The sequence below is a fragment of the Symphalangus syndactylus genome, chromosome 6, assembly GCF_028878055.3.
Source record: "Symphalangus syndactylus isolate Jambi chromosome 6, NHGRI_mSymSyn1-v2.1_pri, whole genome shotgun sequence".
Classification (NCBI taxonomy): Eukaryota; Metazoa; Chordata; class Mammalia; order Primates; family Hylobatidae; genus Symphalangus; species Symphalangus syndactylus.
In genome coordinates, this window is record NC_072428.2 from 38,169,612 (window position 1) to 38,192,416 (window position 22,805).

The 22,805-nt window shown below is 42.2% G+C and overlaps 1 protein-coding gene across 10 annotated transcripts in view; it reads left to right on the plus strand.

The window, feature by feature from the left end:
- Window positions 1-22,805, plus strand: part of SERGEF (secretion regulating guanine nucleotide exchange factor) — a 237,365-nt gene that overhangs the window by 19,099 nt on the left and 195,461 nt on the right. For all 10 annotated transcript variants that reach the window (XR_010121291.1, XR_010121292.1, XR_008658416.2 and 7 more), the window contains exons 7-8: window positions 1,072-1,134; window positions 5,320-5,478. Coding sequence is in view for 4 of the 10 variants with exons in the window: in XM_055282206.2 (XP_055138181.1) it covers window positions 1,072-1,134; window positions 5,320-5,478 (222 nt within the window). In the remaining 6 variants the exon portion in view is untranslated. The remainder of the gene's footprint in view (window positions 1-1,071; window positions 1,135-5,319; window positions 5,479-22,805) is intronic.

Below are 22,805 nucleotides of genomic sequence, written 5' to 3' on the forward strand. Positions count from 1 at the left end.
GTGGAAACGGTGTGTCATTTTGCTCTATATTTTATCACAGGACCTGTTATTAGAGGGAAAAAATGTTTTTTATTTTATTTCATTTAAACAACCTGTTTGGCATCTGTTTGGGTGGGACACAGCTTAGATTCAGAGTTGGTTTTGGGGGAATTCTCTGATGAGACATTAGAATGGATCATCAACTTCCAGTCCTCAGAGTCTTTCACTTTTCGTCCTCCCGTACTCACCTCATTGCCAAAGGTTCCGGAGCTGGAACCCTGGCTGTCCCCTCCTCACCTGGCCATTAGGGGCCCAGTACTTCCTCTCTGGTGAACGTGGGTGAAAACATCTGCTTTGTCCTGTTATCGTTCCAGAGGACACTTGAAGGTGTGAGGGCCATTTTGTTACAACAGTTATTAATTTAAAAGAAGTGTCAGAAAAAAAAGTTATAGAATAAGTCGGCATCTATCTGCATGCTAGACTGCATGTCATCACAGGCTGGCTCCACTTTTAGCAGTGTAATTAAGGAAGGAAAAGTGCTGAATTTGGAGAAAGAAGCCCAGTTCAGAATCTGGTTCTGACTGTGTGTTCTTAGGAGGCTTGGGGTTATTTAAGTGCCTGCATGTGATAGCAGCTGAATGTATGAGATGTCATTGCTGTAGACCCACTCAACTGCTGGAGTTAGGAAATAGACACACAGACACACACACATGCACACACATTTTTACATACACACACCTATAACTATCTGTCTCTACTAGAAATCATGAATTTACACTGATTTTTCCAATTACTATCCAATATTACATGGTTGATTATAGCCTTTCCCTTTTTCATATCTATACCTTTCCTCCCCTCTTTGATAGTGATGAATCTGGCTCCTTTATCCTGAATATATTTACTTGATTGTTCAATCTCCTGGCGTGTTACCAGGCTCCCTACAATGCCAACCATCTTCTTGGCCAGTGCTGCTGACTCAGGCCTGCCTGCACTGGCTGAGTCTCTCTCATGCCCAGGTGGTACTGGCTGAGTGCCTCTGCCCAGTTTGTTCTGTTATAAATGTAATTCAGAAGAAAATTTTTTCTTTTATAGGTCTAGAGAATTCTAAAGCAATGTGTGTTCTTGCTGGCTCAGACCACTCAGCTTCATTAACAGGTAGGTACCAGCTCTTTCACGGTTTAACATGCCATTCAGGATTCTGTATGTGACTGCCTGAAGTGGGGATACTGAAATACAGAGGGAATGTCATAGACTTTGGAGCTAGAATTCTGGTGCTACCACTGGTATGCTCTTAAGCAAATTACTTTTCCTTTCTGAGACCATCTTCTTGTCTGTAAAAGACTTTGTGGGTAGTTATGAGAATTAAATATAATACATATAAATCATGAATAGCAAACATAGGCCCACTTCCATTTCATCTGAGTTTGCTTTCTTAACTATACAATAAGGATAATAATGTCTTCCTCCCAGGGTAATGGTGGTTGTCAAATCATGTAATCAACAGTAAATTTATATATAACATATATGGATGATACAGTGTATTATATAATTATGAATTCTTTGTAGTTTTCTCATATACCTACGATTATGAGGGCAGAAGCTGCTGTCTTATCCATCTAATCTATTTTGGTATGTATTATAACTGTCTAAGCTCTCTGCCTGTGTATACTCTCTAGTTGTCCAATCTCAAAGTAACCTGTTTTATCCATCTTTATCTTTCTAATCCATTTATCAATCTCCATTTGTCTATTTATCTACTCTGTTTACCTATATATCTGTTTTATTTATCTTTAATCTTTGTAATATCTAATCTGTGTATCTATATATCTAACTCTAGATATATAGTTTTGTGAATATTTTATATTGTTATATATTTCTCTAATTTATCCACTTCATCTCTTTGATCTATCTGTTTTTCTATCTTAACTGTTTTTTTATCGTACACTATATTTCTCTCTTTGGCTGCGCATTCATCCTTCCATTTGAAACACCGAGCCAATACAGTATAAACTGTCTAGTGACTTTTCCTTCCAAGGCAATGCAGCATTTTCTTGAAAGTGACAGTAATCCCTTCTCTTTGGCCCACATTGCCCTGACCCCTGCTGGTAGGCTGGAGACTATACATCTGAGAGGTTTATAATATTTTGTTTGGTAAGACCTCTTACAGAGTTGAATGTATTCTATTTTTTAAGCAAAGAGGAGGGACTTCCATACTTAGTGTTTTATGTGAAAATTCAGGTGTGCCCATAATATATGTAAATTAATGGTGGTATGCATTCTTCGACATCAAATTTGCAATGCAGCCCAGCTGAGAAGTTGTTATTTCAAGAGCACGGGAGCCATAATATGTAAGTTTAAATGCTTTGCAAATTCTGAGCTGCAGATAATTTGTTATTTAATGAATTTAAAACAAACATCTAATAAAAAAAAGCACCTACTTTTAACTTGTGTCTCACATTAGGTAGATTTATATATTAATATGTGTTAAAAGTGTTGAGTTGAAATGAATGCCAACTATAAGGGACTCTACTGGGTATCCAGTTCCTGCCTTCCTTTTACAGAGGAAGGACTGGAGAACTTAGGGTGAGAAGTGATGTGTTCGTGCCCCACAGTCAATGAGGGATGGAGAAGGCATTCTTTTCTGAGAATAAAAGTAGACTACAAGGTGTTTCTGTTTTGTTCTAATTAATTTGAAATGACTGATGGTATGTAAACCTAGAGCTTGTCTAATTGTTTGCCAACATCAACTTCTTAAAAATTCTTGTTGGTAGTAAATTTATTATTTCATATGTAGGGCACTTTTATTATGGTATTATTTATATATAAATGTTGAATATTTTAATTAAGATGTAATTTATATGTAAGAAATTAAATTTCTTTTAAAGTATACAAAGAATTTAAATTTCATTTAAAGTATACAAGTTAGTAATTTTTAGTATATTCACAAAGTGAAATGGTTTTTGATATTTTGAAAATGAGCTAAAGATTGTGGAGATTAATAGCCCTGCTGGGCACTGTGGCTCACACCTGTAATCCCAGCACTATGGAGGCTGAGGCAGGTGGAATACTTGAGGTCAGGAGTTCAAGACCAGCCTGGCCACTGGTCTACTAAAAAATGGAGTTTTTTAGTAGAAACCCCATTTCTACTAAAAAATTCAAAATTAGCTGGGTGTGGTGGCACGTGCCTGTAATCCCAGCTACTTAGGAGGCCGAGGCAGGAGAGTCGCATGAACCCGGGTGATGGAGGTTGCAGTGAGCCGAGATCACACCACTGTACTCCAGCCTGGGTGACAGAGCAAGACTCCGTCTCAAAAAAAAAAAAAAGATTAATAGCCCTCTCTTTCTTCATCTAGTTCAAGCTGTTACACATTGGATTTTGTTCAATGCTCTTTAGACATTTTCTCTGGAGTGGTTGTAGATTATATAACTATTTGGCATTGCAGCAGAATTTAATTTTACCTGCTGAGGCAACAGCATAATGATCCTCATCTGGAAGACAGTTTGACTTTCAAAAAGATGGTTAGAGCTACTAAGATAAGTGAAGTTGTTTACACAGGCTTCATCGTCAGTGGAATCTTTGTAGCTCACCAGTCCACTTAATGGATTGATACTTTGCTAAGGGGGCTTCTTTGCTATCTCGTAAGAGATCTTCATACTTTGCACACCCTGATGAAGTCCAGGAGGTTGACCTTTCTCTGGGAATGGAATGCACCAAATTCACTTTATAGAACTGCAGAATGTCAATGTTGCAGGGTCACCGAGTGACAAAAAGGCTTCACTGATTTATACTCCCTCATTCTAGAGTTGAGGAAACCGACCTAGAATGTGAAGTGATGTGCCCAGTGTCAAACAGTGCTCAGGTAACAGATGGAACTTGAACTGGAGACTTCCGAACCTTAGTCTAATGCCCGTTAATGATACTGTTTGACTTTCCATCAGTGTTTTGGAATATGCTAGACTGCCCTAGGGCAAGCAATACTATCAAGTTTTATTGGGAAGCTACAAAATGCAGTGAAAGCAGAAGACCTGGCTTCTAGGCCCTATTTGACTCCTTATTAGCCATGTGATCCTGAAAAGTAATTTAACATCTTCCAGCCTTGATTAATTTATCTTCTAGAACAGTGCTAATAGAAATATAATATGAGCCACATTTCCAAAAGTAAAAAACAGGTGGGATTAATTTTAATAATATATCTACTTAACCCAGTATATCCAAAATATTATTTCAACATGTAACCCATATGAAATTATAATGAGCCACACTCTTTTTTGCACTAAGTCTTTGCAGTCCATTGTGTGAGAGAGTAGCATTTCACTTACAATGTATCTCAGTTTGGACTAGCCACATTTCAAGTGTTTAATAGCCACATGTAGGTGGTGAACTACTGTATTGGGTAGTACAGTTGTAGATCCTTAGATTATAAGGGTTGGAAAAGCTGAGGAGTCACAAATTGACAAGCCATAGGCTAAATTATAGCCCATGGCCTCATTTTGTATGGCTTTCATTTACAAAATATTTTTGAATGTGAATGCCTTTTAGACAGGCACGTACTCTCTGGCTTGCCACAGTCACCCGCCAGTCATTCTTGTTACCAGTGTCATCAGTCATATTGTCTGCCCTTCCAGACCAACAGCCTTCCCTTCCAATTTTCAGCTAGTGAAACTAAGTCTTAGGGAGGAAGTGATTTGTCCAAGGTCAATAGCTAGTTAGCAGATCCAGGAATAGAAGCCAGAGTCACTTGACTCTGAATTTGTTCTCTTTCTGTTAAATCACAATGTCAGTCAGTCACTTTCCTGCTTATATCACGGGATTATTGTGAGGTTAAAACAAGCTGAAGTGCTATCTAGATGCGATTCTATAGCATTATATTTTCTGCTGGACAGGGCATGCAGTGAAATAATCTTACGTTTAAAAAATTTAAGCTTAAATAATGTATCTTTTAACCTGTTATTTTGAAAAGTTAAAGCATTTTTTTCATACAAAAGGTAGTATAGGCATATATTTTAAAAATGTAGAAAATAGAGAAACGTGTCTCATACACATGGTAGATGTTGAATAAATATTTGTTGAATGAAAAAATGAAGAGAAAAACCACACATTTTTATTTCTTAAGCTACTAAGAACATTTGGGCTTGTTTTTTATGTATAGAATTTTTGAAAATCTTGTAATAAGTTACTATGGTGTACACAAATTTTGTATCCTGCTTGGCTCCACTCAACCTTGTCATGAAAGTATAAAACAACTTCTTTTAACCACTTATTTTTTAGACTTCTGTTATTTTCCATCATTTTGGACTAATGTTCCCTCACCTCTTTTGTTCCCCTTCTGTTTGTTTAAGATGCAGGAGAGGTGTATGTTTGGGGAAGCAACAAGCATGGGCAACTGGCTACTGAGGCTGCTTTCCTTCCTGTGCCCCAGAAAATAGAAGCACATTGTTTCCAGAATGAAAAGGTCACTGCCATCTGGAGTGGGTGGACACACCTGGTTGCTCAGACAGGTGAGACAGTAGCAGAGAACTTACGGTTGGTAAGAACAGCTGGGGGGCAGCTGTCTAAGCAGCCATGAGTGCTTGGGGTTAAGGCTTTTTATTGATGAAAGCTTAAGGATCAGAGATGGGGATACTGGGGTCTAGTTCTGCCATCAGCCAGATACGTGGCTTTTCCTCTCAGAGACACAGGTTTGTACCCAAAAAGGCAAGCCTGGGTTAAGTTAACTCTTTCCAGTCCTAAGAGCCCATGAGGTTTTGAGAAGGGATCCACTGCAGCAAGCATCCCCCAGAAATTTGTCCAGCTTGTTGGGAAGTCCTTACTTTGTCATAGCTATTTGCATATCTAAGTCTCAATTAAAAGCATCAGAAAATGTTAAGTGAAAGATAAATATCTAAAGATTGAGGTAGGAACATTATTTTGATTCATAGCTGGCATGGAATTCTGATTTAGACTTTTGTTGACCCTAATAAACTATGTGTGTTGGTTCAGACATCTCATATATTCCCTCAGATGTTACCACATCATGCCATACAGCTTTTGGCGTCTTCATCTTTTCTTGAATCTTCATTTGTTTCTCATCTTTCCCTTAGGGCAGTTCTGCTTTCCTGGCCTTCATATTGTTGACTTTGTCCTCAGATTTTGTTTTTTCATGGCCTCTATTCATCCTTGCCTTCCTGCCTGTTGATTTTCACAAAGTTCCCCAGCCAATTTGAAATTCCCAAGATCTGTTATCATGTCAAAGTATTCTGAGCTTCAGGGGTTCTCAGGAGTCCCCTTGCCTACTCCTGTCCTGCTTGCTAGCTACCCACACATCTCTAGACTCCCAGATATCTAGTGACTCTTATTTCAGGAGTTTCTGGCCTTTGCAGGTTTTCAGGTCAGCTTCAGCTATCCTTGGTAAGTCACACACATTACACATTTCTATACACAAATGTAGACTTATGAGCAGTCATATCTATGATGCTTTTAATTGGTCTTTTAAAACATTTCATGATCATTTTGAAATAGAGGCCTGTATAACAAAGATGTATAATAAACTTTCCATATTACGGCTTTAGAGGGTGCTCTAAGGAAAGTGTGTCATTCATTAGGAGGAAGGTTGTCGCTTTCCTCAAAGAGATTCAGATTGCTTGAAGATTGGGCTTGTCTACAGAACCTTTTCCTAAAGAGACTCACTGAGCATAGTAGCTGGGTTTTGTATGTTTGTAATTGTTGATATCTCTTTGTTTCAGATAAGAAGCTCTGTGAAGGAAGCCACCAGATTAGTCTTGCTCACTTCTGTATCTCCAATGCCTATCAAAGAATGTACTCATTTTCCTGCATCAAACTCTTTATAGTTAAAAGAGACTACACATACACAAATGCATACAAGGTAGGGTAGATAGCTAGGATTTCTGACCTCTTTCCTGGGACTTAGATGTTCATGAACAGAAAGCTTGTTTGTCTCTTTGGATTCTGGTGTCCAACCAAATAGGTTAATGTTTATTAGGCACCTATTGAGCAATGTGTTAAGCCTTGGGGAAATGGAGGAGAAAAGACATAGGCCATATCTTCCCACTAGAATATGTAGATAGGCGTAAGCCTAAGATTGTAGAGATGGAAAACTTTATCATCCATCCATCGTACAAATGGTGAGGGTCTTTTTATGTACCGTACCTTGTACTAGATGTAAATCTTGCCCTTAAGGAGTCCACTGTCCACTAGGCGTGATAGACCTGTGATAAAATTTTACTACATTCCAGTATGAGATGTGCAACAATACGGCTAAGTACAAAGTGCAAAAGTCGCATAGAAATTAGCAGTAGTCTTGAGTGATTGGTTGTTCACAGGTAGGCGTTTCATGGTTAGTCAGTCTTGCAAGAATTGCAGTACATTAAAATACACTTACTACCAAATGGTGGTGAATTTGGTTGTCTGTCAGTAAACCCTTTAACTAGTTAGGTAGTTGACTAATGAAAGACATAAAGATGTTGCTTTTTTGATTTTAGCTTTGAAGCATTATAGCTGATGCTATTCCCACATCTGGGCCAGCAGCCCAGCCCTTGGGGTGGGAGGTTGGAACCCATGTCTCTGACACTGTCTGAGTCACCCCAGCTGCTCTGGAGCTCAGCTTCAGGTTTCTGCCTCCTTTTGAGAGCATGATTTTTTGGTAACGTTTCAACTATTTACTTAGCTTGTTAATTCAGGTTGCTTGTTTTTGTACATTGCCACTTTCTCCTTTATCCTAAGTCCAGAATGGTTAAACCTGGGATGTTTGAATGTCCTGGTTTTTGTACTGAATTTTGGGTAAATAGGAGTTTCCTGTTATACGATTCACCAATTTTGTGTTCCTTCTAGCAGCAGTGGAGGCCCGTGCTCTGGCCCAGTGTCTTTGAGAAGAAACACCCAGGGCTTCTATTTAATCAGACTCAGTGCTCACATTAATGGGAATAAGATTTCCTCACAGGGTCAGGAGCAGCTCATTAGTGGAACAAGGAGTTATTTGACTGTAGTTGTTTTCACAGGCTCCAGTGGTGAATTGTTCCTGGAACGAACTTGCAGGCCACATCAGCACAGAGGCTGCTCTCAGTCTCATTCTGGGAGGCATTAGTTGTGTGACACTGATTAAAAAAGAGTTTATGCACAGATACTATTGGCATCTAATGGGTAGAGGCCAGGGATGCTGCTAAACATCCTACAATGCGAGGGCAGTCTCCTATAACAAAGAATTATCTACCTCCAAATGTTAATAGTGTCAAGATTGAGAAACACTGCTCAATACTGGACATCCCCAGTGGTAGATGCTTAGCTAGGGCAGTTCACATGGTATCAGAAAAACTTTATAGATTGTCTGTATGTGAATCTGGGATGTGTTCTCTGCCCTCCCCTCTCAGGAGTCTGTCTGATGCCTGCCTGCAGTGTTTGTGATGGAAAAATACTTTTCTCTGTTAGTCAGAGGCACTTGGAAAGAGTCCAAGAGAACCTGTTCTAATCTGGGAGAGTTGGCAAGGGTACCTGTGTCTCAGGCTCATGGTGCTGCATTCTAGAAACCTTTCCCAAGCTGCTTAATGTTCCTGATCATTGTTCTCAGGAACTTCATGGGACTCCTGGGTGACTTTATCCAGGCTCAGTGACCTGCAGGTGTCTCATCTGAGATTCATGGTTTCCTGGCTGGAGGTGCTTCTAGTGAGAGTTGGATGGCAGATCTGGGTGCCTTCCTAGTTTGTTGACCTTGATTAAGTCACTTTACCTGTTTAGGCCTCAGTTTCCTCAACTCTGAAGTCTGGTATTAAAACCTGCCTGCATTCTACATAGGGCTGCTATGATGTTCAAATGAACGAATCTGTGAAAGATCCCAACTATTGTAAAATGCATACATAAGTGATGGCTTCCTGGGATATGTAAGTAAATTAAAGACTTAGTAGTTGCTTTTAGAAAGACTTCTGTTTCCACAGGGGTAATGCCACCTTGAGACTACTAGCCTGAAAGCTCATGAGCTGGCCAGGGATGCCATACTCAATATCAAACTCTGACAGCAAAGTTTTCTAAAGTCTTTTACTTGCATGCAGTAGGCAAGTGGCTCTTTCATATTATCAACAACTTGGAAGATTTTTGTGGCCTAATTTGTAATATTACCTGTTAAAATTCAGGATACTCATCCCAATTTGTAATTGTATACATCTCTTTGTATTCTTATTTGTTTAATGTCTAGACTGTAAATTACACAAGAACAGTGTCTGTTTTGTTCATGGCCGTATCCCCAGCGTCTGGCACAGGCCTGATACATAACAGATGGTCAGTAACTAAGTGCTGAATGAATAAATAAATGGCAAGGTAGAGAAAAACCTGGGCTTTGAAGTCAGATAGACCAAGGCTTGAATCTTAGCTCTCTTAACCTACTGATTATGTGACTGTGGGCAGCTCCACCTCTCTCTGTCTCCATTGTCACCACCCTAGTTCAGCCCACTGTCACCTCTTAACCGAATCCTGCAGTAGCCTTTAACTGGTGTCCTGGTCTTCCCATATTTACATCTTGATATAGTTTGGATGTGTGTCCCCACCCAAATCTCATGTTGAAATGTAATCCCCAGTGTTGGAGGTGGGGCCTGGTGGGAGGTGATTGGATCATTGGGGTACATTTCTCATGAATGGTTTAGTACCATTCTTCTTAGTACTGTCCTTGCCATTGTGAGTGAGTTCTCATGAGATCTGGTTGTTTTAAAGTGTGTACCATTTCCCCCTTGCTGTCTTGTGCCTGCTCTTGTCAGATGACGTCCAAGCTCCCGCTTCCTCTTCCACCATGATTGTACGCTTCCAGAGGCCTCCCCAGAAGCTAATGCTCGAGCTGTGCTTCCTGTACAGCCTACAGAACCATAAGCCAATTAAACCTCTTCTCTTTATCAATTACCCAGTCTTAAGTATTCTTTATAGGAATGTGAGAATGGACTAATACCCTCCCTCTCCCCTCCAACCCATTCTTCATACCTCAGTTGAAAGATCTCTTCAAACCCATTATGTTACATTCATATGGCTTCCCATTGCTCTTATGATAAAAATATAATCCTTAGTGGTCCTACAGGTCCTATGTGATCTGCTGTCTGCTGACCTTTCCAGTCCCATTTCTCACCATGCTAGTTCTTGATCCCTATCCAGTCTGTACTCTGGCCTTTGCTTGGTTCCTTGAAAGCATCATTCATTTCCCACCATAGTGCCTTTGCACCTGATATTCCGTCTATTTGGCCGCTTATCCATACACCTCTTCTTCAGTTTGACTTAGCTAAATGCTTTTTTTTTTTTTTTTAAAGTCTTAACCCTTAACTTAAGTATCTGGGAGAACTTCTCTTGACATTGCTGACTAGTCACTTCTCCTTTTTTTTTCTGTTCTCATAGCACCATAAACCTCTCTTTTGTGCTATTTTTTGGTAGCATTTTTTGACTAATTTCCTTTCCTGCTAGACTGTAAGCTCCATGAGGGCAGGAGCCATGCTTGCTTTTGCCTACTTAAGACATGTTGGACAAATGAAAAAACCCAACTTCTTTGAACTTATTTCCTTATTAGGAAAGTGGGGAAATAACTGCTGACCTGATATGAGGATTGAAAGGGATGATGTATTAAAGCATCTAGCACAGGACTGGCTCATATGTCTTTTTAAGACACATTAGCTCCCACTACTCTTTTGGAAACTCTTGAGCTCTCTGGAGATCACATGCTCCATTTCTTCTCTTTATGTCTCTGCGGGGCTGGATGTGAATGTCTCTGGATAGGTAACAGGTTGATTCAGAACTCTCCTGAAGAGTGCAGAAAGATCAGTGCTTTCAAATGCTGGTTACAAGTGCTGGTTGCTGACGGTGTATTAGAATTTCAAAGGGAATGATTTACAGAAGATCTAAACCTTAATGTGGAGTTGGTCAGAATGTCTAAAATCCAGTTGCTTTTGGGATGCTGGAAGCTTTCCCTGAATCATGCAGTATCCCAAAGTAGCCTTGTGGTCTTACAAGGAATATGGATTGAAAAAGTGAGAACAAATACAGAGAGTTCTTTGACATTCTTTACTTTCTTCCGTGTTACCTTAAAAATCCCAAGAGTCTTAGAAGTTTTAGAGAATCAGTGATGGAAGAAGCAACTTCCTCACTTTGCAAATGAAAAAACTGAAACCAAGCGGAGAGAAAGTGACTTTATGGCAACTTTAAGCTAGAAATCTAGTTCTACTTTCCAGTGAAATTTTCTCCCTTCCATCGGTGTCCTCTTGATTTCGTGGTTATATCCTTTTGATTGAGTTTTTTTATTCTTTTGTTTTCCTAAAGAGGGGAATTGTATGGTACAAGTGAAAGGGACTGGCTGTTAGCTACTGTTTCAAGTGTCACAGCCCAAGAAATATTTTATTGCATTTGATGCCTAAGCATTAGTGAAATTCAAGCCCAGCCATTGATTCACACTAAACTGAGTTTATGATATACCTAATGCTGATTTTTCTGTTTTTGGGGCCAAGATCCTTTTCAGAATAGGGTGACAGTATACATTACTCCATCTTTTTTGGGACCATATATCATGAAACTTCAACCAAGCTTGGGGAGATTCTGACCTCGTGGGCTCTATTTAAAGCAGGTGCTTTGGAATTAATGATGCTTGTGCTTTAGAACTTTGAAAACCCAACGGGTGAAAGTCAAACTGAGCCCAAAGGCTTGTTTTGAAATGGATACTTTTTGATTCTTATTAAAGTCATGAGTTTTTATCCTAGAATCCTTAGAATGTCAGTAATGGATGGAAACTTAGAGATCAAATGGCCTTAATTCCTCAGTTTAGAGATGCAAAAACTGAGGACTAAATAGGGGAGGCACAGTTGAGTGAGTGAAGGAGCTAGGACCAGAACTCAAATCAAGTCTCATGACCCTCAGTGCAGTGTTCTTTCTGCCTTGTTACATTCTTTCCAGAGATGATGAGGAAGTGTGGACGACTTAACTAGTCAAATCCAGGGACCTGAACCAGGAATGACAGTTCCTTCTATATAAGAAGTTCTGCTTTGGCCAGGCATGGTGGCTCACGTCTGTAATTCCAACACTTTGGGAGGCTGAGGCAGGTGGATCTCTTGAGCCCAGGAGTTTGAGATCAGCCTGGGCGATATGGCAAAGCTCTGTCTCTACAACAAAATATAAAAAAATTAGCTGGGTGTGGTGGTGCGTGCCTGTGGTCCCAGCTACTTGGGAGGCTGAGGCAGGAGGATGGCTTGAGCCCAGGAGATGGAGGTTGCAGTAAGCTAAGGTTGCACCACTGCAGTCCAGCCTGGGTGACAGAGTGAGACCATGTCTCAAAGAGAAAAAAAAGAAGTTCTGCTTCAAGAAAACACTTATTCTTACCTGAAGAGTGCAGCCATAGATTTCTTTAAGGATATGTGTGTGGAGTAGAAACTGGGAAATGGTGCCTGAGAAGCGAGGGTCAGGAGGCCATTCTGGGATTCACAGAAGCAGCTACATGAGAATACAACAGCAATCATGACTCTCACGGACCGCCTTTATCGCGATAAAGTACTTTCACATCCATGTTCTCATATGAAATTGGCAAGATGAGTATTATTATCCTTACTTCACAGAAGAGTCCCTAATTTGTTAATGGCATTGCCCTGTTTCACATAGATGGACAGAGCTAAAACTTGAATCCCATCTTTTGTCCCCAAGCCTGCTATTCTAATTCCAGATCTTGTGTTTCTCAGAGAGCTCTAACTCATCAGCTAAACTTCTTTTACCCTTCAAAGAAACATCTTTCCCCAACTTTTGACAGTGATACTATATTTCAGCAAGCAATTGAAAGGAAATTCATAGGTATCTTTAGTCCTTTAGCAGATATTTGTGAATGCTTATCTATATGTATATAGTACTATGCTACAGAATACAGGAGAATATAAAATCCAGAACCACCTTTAGGAAGTTTGTGGTTGGATGAACAACTAAATATTTAGTAGAAGAATAAAAAGAATGTGGCCGAGGGCCGAAGGAGTGGCCCAGACACTGCAGGCTCTAGGATTTCAGGGGAAGGAGAGGTCAGTGTGGGTGAAGTTGGTCAGGGAAGGGTGTGAAATTGTGGTTGGGCTTTGGGAAGGTCACATTTTAATAGATGGAGAGTTTGACTTGCTTCTCTTGCTTTCTCTTTGTCCTCTGGCAAGACACTAAACTCTCTGGTCCCTTTCTTCCATCTGGCCAATACGTTTACATAATAATCTTTAAGGGTCATTCCAGCTCTGAAATTCTATCCTATAAAAAATAAAACTGACCTAAAGAAATAGTCATGGATGTGTTCAAAGATTAAGTATAATGCCATTTACTGCAGCCTAATTTATAATGACAAAAACAAAGGTATGGAAACAAATGAAATTGAAGAGAGATTGGTTAAACAAATTATGGCAGAGCCATATGTTGGAATATTATATTGTCATTAGATAGAATGTTTTAGAAGGATATTTAATGACAGGAATAGCTCATGGTATAGTAAGTGAAAAGAATGATTAACCATACTGTAACTTCTAATTTGTTGAAAGAAAAAAAGAATGTTTCTGTAGAAAAGACTAGAAGGAAATGGGCCAGGTGGGATTATAAGTGAATTTTGTTTTCTATGCTGAATTTTGAATATTTTCAATTGATTATATCTCCTATAAATACTATTTTAAAGTTAATGAATAAGATCACTTACCCCTCAGTGCAAGAGACTGGCTCCTTTGCCATCTATTCCCATGTATATGTCCTTGACAAGTCACTTGCATGGGCCTCGATTCGGAGGTTGCATGGAAGAGAGGCAAGATACTTTAGCAGGAGGCAGGAGCGTGGCCATCTATTTTTGGCTCGGTCATGAGTCAGCTTTGTGACTTTGGGTAAGTCCCTCCTGAATATCCCTGAGCCTCAATTTCTTCATCTGAAGAGGGGAGTTGGAGGTCACAAAAGGTCCTTTAAGTTGCAAAATATATTTGTTCCTAAAGATGGATAATTTCTCCACTATTGTGGAACTGGCTAAGAGGCCTCTTTGGCTTTTTGAACCTGGCCTCTTTCTTTTCTCTCTCGCTCCCCTGCACTTGGGCTCTGCTGGCTGCAGGCTGATTTCTTTCATTCAGAGTTCAGGGTGAATTGGAGTAGAAGTTGAGTGATAGGGGCTCTGCCCAGGTAGGGTGTAATGACAGCACTGAACCACTAGAGGGAAGCATTGTTTGATTACCTTCCCCTTTCCCATTTTTTGCTGCTGTGTCTGCAGGTGAAGATTAGCCTTGATTTGCCTGGGGGTTTCAAATTCTAGCATTTTAGAATTAAAAGGACTTTGAAGATCATCCAGTAAAACCCAAGTATGCTGCAGATGTGAGATGATAGAGGCCTGAAAAAGCAAGCGACCTAGTTAAAGTCACACAATGTGCTTTTTCAGGGTCTACACTATAAAGGAAGGCTGCAGACAGAGCCAAGGGTATGATCAGTTGAGTCCACAAAGAATAGAAAGGTCCCATGTTGTGCAGAAACCTAAAGGATCTACTTGTGTACTTGCATTCACTGAACTCCTCTGGCCAGGTGTTAAGAGGCCTGGAGATAGAGAAGAAAAGGTATAACCCTGCCCTGAGGAACTGCTGTCTGGCAGGGGGAAGCACACACAAACACACAGTGCTACCCCAGGTGTCTTCCCCACTATTTGGTGGTCTGCCTAGTCTAGGATCCAGGCTGTGGTGGTGGCTTGGAGTCTGGTTTATGGAAGAACACCTGCAGGTGTTCTTATGAATGATCGCCTCCAAGATTAGGGAGATACATTGGGTACCCCAAGTTTGTATTTCCAGTTAATTTCTGCAAGCAGTGCTTAGCCTGTTCATGTGCCATGCCTTACCATTTCTTGAGGTTTGCGAGGAATCCTGGCAGTTTTTTCCCCACCTTCAAACAGCTTTGTTCCTTGGCTCTAGGCTGACTTTATTTTTGGTTTGCAGGTACCCACCAGCCCTAAGCATTGTGGTAAAGTGAAACCGTGTGCTGGCCTGGGAGCCAGGCAGCTCTGTGACCTTGTGCAGGTTACCTTCTGTCTTTGAGAAGGGAGGTCATGCTCTCAGCTGCAGCTGTGTCATCTCTGCTAGAGAGATGAAGTGTTGTCATTATATTTGGATTTTGTGTTTGGCAGTGAATACCCATTGATCAGTGGTCTAGAGAAGTGTAGCATGTGTGCACCTGAAGCAGAAGCAAGAGTCACCCTCTGAAGTGGGTATATTCGACAAGGGGCTGGGCCTGCAGGGCCACCAGATGGCAGCAGTAGGCAGCCAGATAGCCTTGGGATGAGGCCGGTAGAGTCATTATCCGGAATTAGTAAGGTCAGAGCTGAAAGGTCCCCTAGAGGTCACCCAGGCCTTCCCCGTTTTTGTATGGATGGGAGAACCTAGGCCCAGAAAAGGAAAGGGTCTTGCATAAGGACACACCCTGAGTTAATAGCTGATAGTCCTTGCTCTTAACAGGAACTGAGACTGATCTGACCTCTAGCTGGCTGCCCCATGGAGATCCAGGAGACAAGGGCCAGTGAGCCAGCTGTGGGAGAGGACCTGGCAGTGGCAGTTAACTGTCTGCCTTTTTCCTGATTTCTTCAAGGGCCTGGTCTTAATGATTTTTCACCTTCTCACTCACAGCAAAAGCAATGTGCATGTCTTTTCTGCTCGCCTCTGCCCTGTCCAGTTCTCCTCCTCAGTTCTCTGGACCAAGGCGTCCCATCACACTGTGCAATGGATAGAATTAGGAGTCATCTCTTAAGCCGTATACCCCACAGATGGGCAGGCCCAGGGCCTTGCCAGGGGCATGCTGAAGACATGAGTTAGCACAATTGGTTGAATAAGAACTTTTTTTTTTTTAATTTCCAAGGGAATCAGGATAGGGCAGGGAGCCAGTGTTTGCCAAGAACTTACTATGTACTAGGTGCTCTGCCAGGTACTGCTCTACAGCCTGAGGGTAATACTGCTGTAGCCCCTTAAGGTAGGGTTCATTTCTCTTCATTCTAGGTGAGGATTGAGGCTCAGAGAGGCTAAGTGGCTTGTATAAAGTACCATAGCTAGTTAGAAAGCAAAGCAGACACTTGAATCCTGCTGTGTTTGATATCAAAGCTTATTTTGTTTCATTATGCCACTTCCTCTCAAGGTGACCTTACAGGAAATGTAGCAAGTGACTATCTTATTCCATTCAGGCTGCTATACCAGGTAATATAGACTGGGTGGCTTATAAACAATAGAAACCTATGTCTTACAGTTCTGGAGGCTGGGAAGTCCTAATCAAAGTACCAGAAGATTTGGTGTCTGGTGATGGCCTGCCTCCTGGTTCATAGACTCTCACCTTTTTGCTGTGCCTCACATGGCAGAAGAAGTAAAGGAGCTCTCTGGGGTTTCTTTTATAAGGCCAATGATCCCATTCATGAAGGCCCTACCTTCATGACCTCATCACCTCCCACAGGCCTTGTCTCCATAATATTAAGGGTTAGGATTTCAACATATGAATTTGATGGGGACACAACCATTCAGTCTGTAGCAGCCCTTTAGGCTTTAGGGAGGGGGCAACAGATAGTTTGTCTCTCCCTCTGGAGAAAGCTTCTGGGGGAGTTATGTTGGTGAACTGCCAGAGGGAGGAGGCCTTTGAAGCAGGAAAGGGCAGGTATTTATTGGAGCAGGTTAGGGAGTGGTGGCTGGTGGTATAAAGCCCACTGAGAAATGGTTAAATACCTTTCCCCTCTGTGCCTGTGTTCTAGCAGTTCCTTCTTCCAGAAATGCTCGTCTCTGTGATTCCTGCATAGCTACTGCCTCACTTCCATTGGTTCTTGTCCAAATGTCACCTCTTACACTCTATTCCCTTCACTGCATTATTTTTCATTATAGCAGTTTTCATTGCCTGAAATCATAGTGTCATTATTTGTTTACTTATTTGTCGTCATTCTCTCCTAACCGAATGTGAGCCCCACAAGATTAGGGATTTGGTCTGCTTTATTCACCCCTGGATTTCTCCAAATATAGAGGAGAGACTCGAGTGCTGGTGGCATGGGATGGGTAGAACTTTTGGATGTGGAAGTGATGCTATTTCCAATGGCTGTGTTCAGGAGATACAGCCTATAGCTGGCCCTGCCCTCTTCCTACCTTCTTGGAGAAGCCCAGGCCAGAGAGCCTCAGCTCCCTGAGGCTGACAGCGATGCCTGATGGCCCAGTGTTTTAAGACCAGCTTTGCTCCTGCCTATCTGCAAGGCCTTGCCTTGGGACCTTGGCTTCCCCATCTGTCCATAGTGAGTGGGGTGACCAGCCATGCTGCAAGCTCACCAGATGGTTCTGGGAAGGGTGTAGAGGTCCCTGGCAGAGAGCTCAGTTTCCATTCAAAGAATCTTCCTCTTTCCCGATGGAGATTGATTTGTTCCAGGAGCACTCTAAAAGTGAGCATTGAGTTACTGGCCTGTAATTTTGCCATCATTTTTAGGTTCTTGGCAGATGGCACTCTGCTTGCCCTTTCTCAGGGGACCTTGCCTATCCCATGGGTGCTCTCAATAATCACAGTGACAGCCGGGCACAGTGGCTCACTCATGTAATCCCAGCACTTTGGGAGGCCGAGGCGGGCGGATCACGAGGTCAGAAGTTTGAGATCAGCCTGGTCAATATGGTGAAACCCCATCTCTGCTAAAAAAAAAAAAAAAAAATACGAAAATTAGCTGGGGTAGTGGTGCATGCCTGTAGTCCCAGCTACTCGGGAGGCTGAGGCAGGAGAATCACTTGAACCCTGGAGGCAGAGGTTGCAGAGAGCCAAGATCACACCACTGCACTCTAGCCTGGGCGACAGAGTGAGACTCCGTCTCAAAAATAAATAAATAAATAAATAAATAAATAATCATAGACCAGTACCTTAAAGTGCTCTCAATGTGAGCCAAGGGGAAAGCAGCCCATTCTGAGGAATATTGGAGGAATCAACTCTTGCCCAATCAGAGAGTGACTTTTTACCTCAGGAGGAAGCTTAATGTGGCCAAAAGAACCCTGAAGAGCTAGGTTTAAGTTCTAATTTGGCTATCTGTTGGCTGTGTGATCTTGGGCAAATCATTGGGCCTGAACTTCCTCACCTGTAAAATGAGAGCCTTAATTCCTAATTTGTCTGCTTCACAGGGGTGTCTTATATCCTTTACTTGTTCACAGTTCCTCCCTTTATTCCTTCACTCATTTGTTCAACAAATATTTGTTGCATAGGCAGAAGTGAGGAGAGGGCATTCCAAACAGAAGGAATACTGCGAAAAAATATACAGAAGTGGAAAGTGCTCTGTGGTGTAGTTTGCTTGACCTGGGCCAGACGATAAGAGACCGGGAACTTTTGGGTATAATGAGAAGGGGTCCCTGCTGAGGCATTACTCTGTGAGCAGTGGAGGAGCAGCTGGAGCTTTCTGTGAGGAGTGGAGGTGTGTGAGAAACATAAACATTGAAAGGAGAGACCCTGAGTCAGGGTACTCTTGCAGGCTCCTCTGTTGAGGCCTCATGCTTGCTTTCTGTTCATCGCTGTGGCTGAATTAGAAGTCCTCTGAATTCTTAGGGGACCCCTTAGGGGGCTCAGGTGATTTTGAGAATCTATGAGATGGGGAGATGGGTGGGACTGGAGTAATCTGGTTCATTGGCCTTTCTTCTGGGAAGCTATCATGAGCCATATGGAAGGTTATTCAGGAAACCATCATGTTACCTTTCATCTTGAAGCATTTCTTAAAGGCCTAAAAATGAGCAGCTCTGGGGCTTCTCCTTATACCTCCCTAAGGAGATGGAGGTGTCCATTGCACAGTGTGATGGGAAGCCTTGGTCCAGAGAACTGAGGAGGAGAACTGGACAGGGCAGAGGCGCGCGGAAAAGACATGCACATTGCTTTTGCTGTGAGTGAGAAGGTGAAAAATCATTAAGACCAGGCCCTTGAAGAAATCAGGAAAAAGGCAGACAGTTAACTGCCACTGCCAGGTCCTCTCCCACAGGGCTTCTCCTTATACCTCCCTAAGGAGATGGAGGAGTCACTCACATTTATCAAGGGCACATGTATGCCAGGCATTTTACCAGGGCTTTACAAACATTTATTTAATCCATATGCAAATTTTGCCAAGTGAGGCTCACTCCCATTTTACACATGAGGAAACCGAAGAGACATAAAGAGACATGGGCTCATTCTACCTGGGTACTTAGCCTTGTTTTGTTCAATGTGAAATGCAGGTCAACATCACCTTGTCAAGTTTGGGGGTATTGTGAGGCTCAAATAAGATCATGGAAAGCACTTTGTAAACTGGAAAGTTACTGTGTGCATAGGCAGGGAGCCATCAATAGTACTACTGCTTCCCAGCCACATTCCTACATTGAGTTTTGCTTGGGCCACTCATTCCTGAGCTCATAGAAGCTTCTAGCCATTAGTTTCTCTTCTGTGCACTTTCTCCCCCAGCCAGCCCCAGAGTCAGTGGCTCTATTCACCACTTCTCTCCATTAAGCCCACAAATAAGAGCAATGTCCTTTTTTAGAATGTTAACACTTTAAAACGTTACAGTACCAATCAATATCAAGGTAAACTTTCTTTTCTTTTTGCCATTTTGGTGAAAACAATAGTAAATTATGGAATTTTAATCCTAGAAGGGACTATTTTATCCTTATTTGAAATTTGAGAAAACAGAAGCCCAGTGAGAGATGATTTGTCCCCATGGTGCCACAGCTAACAGGTTGCAGAGCCAGCCAGGGTTAGAACCCAATGGGCCCCTTGTCTAGGACCCCTCCACTGCCCCACATCAGCCCTTTTATGAGAGACTTTGGCTTCTTTGTGGAGGAAGAATCCAGTTTAATAAATTTCATTATACCAGCCCCTTTATGTAACAGGGCTGTTTCCGGGTCCTGGCAGATGGTCCATAGTAACAGTGCTTTGCTGATTTGGTTGGAGCTGAGCCTATGAAATGAAAAATCCTCAGTAGCAGATGCCTCTCCCAGGCCCTGGCCATGGAAAAGTCCTCCTCTCCAAGGAAAGTACTGTAGCTTGGGTGGTAACTGTCTCTGGTGGGACTAAGTGTGAGCACCCTGAAAGATAAACTGTGTCAAGTTTTTACAAAAGGTCACATTGGTGACTTGGAGGTCCTTGGCAGTTAAGCTGCTTGTAGACGGTGTTTGTATTCTGGGGCCTGAGGGACAGATGGGAGCAGGGAGCAGAGCAGGAGGGAGATTAGGAGATGTGGAAGGGAAAGGTGGCCGTCCCCCCCTGGGTCTGCCCTGGCAACCCCTCCTTTTCCATACCATGAGGCCACAGACCTCTAGACAAGCCATTTGAATGTGACAAGCATTTGTCACACCATCTACTAGCCTTGACAGTGGACTTTAACCCCAAACCTCTCCCAACCCCCTACTTTGGAATTACTGGGACTCTAAGTCTCCTGATTATCTTCCCTTTCCTGGTGGGTCCTTGAACATTATACATTCTCCTCAGTGGCCTCCTTCCGTGATGCTCATTATTGCCACTGCTAGATGCAAGTGCCAAGTCCCCAAACCACTGACAGTGGAGTGGTCATTATCTCCATTGGTATCTTCCTGACCATGTCCACCGCTCAGTTTCACCCTTTAGAGTTCTCAAATATGAGGTGGGAGAATGTTTTCCCATCTTTGAGTATAGCTCTATTAGGACCCCAGCAGATCTTTTATACTAATCTCTCTTGAAACACCTGGGACAGTTTCCCAGGGATGGGGTTAGAGTAAATTTGAGAGGCACTGTCTAAAGTCATGTACCAAGATGTTCTCACTGGTTGACTACAAATTGGCATCCTAGGATATGCTCCTTCCCTTCCCTACTGCTGCCTCTGGGTGAATTGCTTACCCAAAGATTGGGGCCAACCTTTGTCTCCTCTATTGGAGATCTTAATCTGAGCTTCCCATTTCCCCAAAGCCAGTTTCTCTTTGGAAACCAAGGATGCAAATAGTATTTCTAGGGGGTTGTGGGATGTCTTGGGGTTTCAAAGGTGGGGTCCTGGCTTTCTAACATAACAGTGGCAGTGGATACATGGCAGTGGATGGGCTCCAGTGTATGTTTGTCCTGGTCCTGCTCCTGTGGGACCTTGGGGTGGTCTGCAGGGGGAGCTGTGTTCCCATGGCCAAGTGCTGGGATTTTTACCAAGGGAACTCAAGCAGCTCCTGTCTGCAGGTTTAGGCGTGCTTGGGAACTGCGGCTTTCCTTTGGCTGTGCTGACTCTCCCAAGTCGCATTCCCAGCTTTAGCCTTCAGCTTGGGTACTGTGAGTCATCATCATCAGTGGAAAACACGGCCTCATCAACAGCTGGGTGCAGTGCTTGGCCTTTTTTCTTTCCTTTTTTTTTTCTTTTTTTTTTTGTAACTTCGCAGAGATGGAAACTGCTGATGATTTTGCTACGGACAAAAACTGAAGGTGATGTACAGAATTAGGGATGGCAGTTCCAGATAGGGAGAGGAGGATCTGGAGGAGATGGAGAAAGGGATGTTTCTTTCATTACCCAGCCCTTGGGCCTCCCAAAAGCCATGCCTGGGATGGAGGCAGTGAGGAATCGTGGGGACCTCACCTGTCTGCTCTTCCCTGTCAAGGAGCTCAGGAAGCCCATGATAATTAGGTGAGGCAGGTCTCAATGGAAGCTTGGAGAAGTTGACTGGTACAGGCATACCTTGGAGTTATTGCAGGTTTGCTCCCAGACTACAGCAATAAAGCAAATATCCAATAAAGTGAGTCACACAATTTTTTTGTTTTTCCAGTGCATGTAAAAGTTGTGTTATACTATACTGTATACTATACTTATTAAATGCATAATAGCATTAGGTCTATAAAACAGTGTACATATCTTAATTAAAACATATTTTATGGCTAAAAAATGCAAATCAGCTGAACCTTCAGTGAGTTGTGATCTTTTTGCTGGTGGCTTTTTAGAGGAAGGTCTTGCCTTGATGTTGATGGCTGCTGACTGCTCAGGGATGTGGTTGCTGAAGACTGGAGTGGCTGTGACAATTACATAAAATGAGACAATAGTGAAATTTGCCACATCAATTGAACTCTTCCTTTCACAAGATTTCTCTGTAACATGCAATGCTGTTTGATAGCATTTACTCATAGTAGAACTTCTTTCAAATTTGGAGTCAGTCCTCTCAAACCCTGCTGCTGCTTTGCCAGTTAAGTTTATATAATAGCTTGTCTTTTGTTACCATTTCAACGGTGTTCACAGAATCTTCACCAGGAGTAGATTCCATCCCAATAAATCACTTTCTTTGCCATCCACAAGAAGCAACTCTTCAACCCTACAAGTTTGATCATGAGATTGCAGCAACTCAGTCACCTCTTTAGGTTCTATGTATAATTCTAGTTGTATTGCTCTTTCTACCACATCTGCAGTTACTTCTTCCACTGAAGCCTTGAATCCCTCAAAGTCATCCATGTGGGTTGGAATCAACTTCTTCCAAACCCCTGTTAATGTTATTTGACCTCTTCCCATGAATCATGAATGTTCTTAATGGCATGTAGAATGATGAATCCTTTCCAGAATATTTTTAATAACTTTGCCCATATCCATCAGAGGAATCACTATCTATGGCAGCTATAGCTTTACAAAGTGTATTTCTGAAATAATAAGATTTAGAAGACAAAATGACTCCTTGATCCTTGGACTGCAGGATGGATGTTGTATTAGCAGGCATGAGAACAACATTAATCTCCATGTACACCTCTATCAGCACTCTTGAGTGACCAGGGTCTTGGTAAATGAGCAGTAACATTTTGAAAGGACTCCTTTCTGAGCAGTAGGTCTCAACAGTGGGCTTAAAATATTCAGTAAACCATGCTATAAACAGACATGCTATCATCCAGGCTCTGTTCCATTTCTGGAGCACAGGCAGAG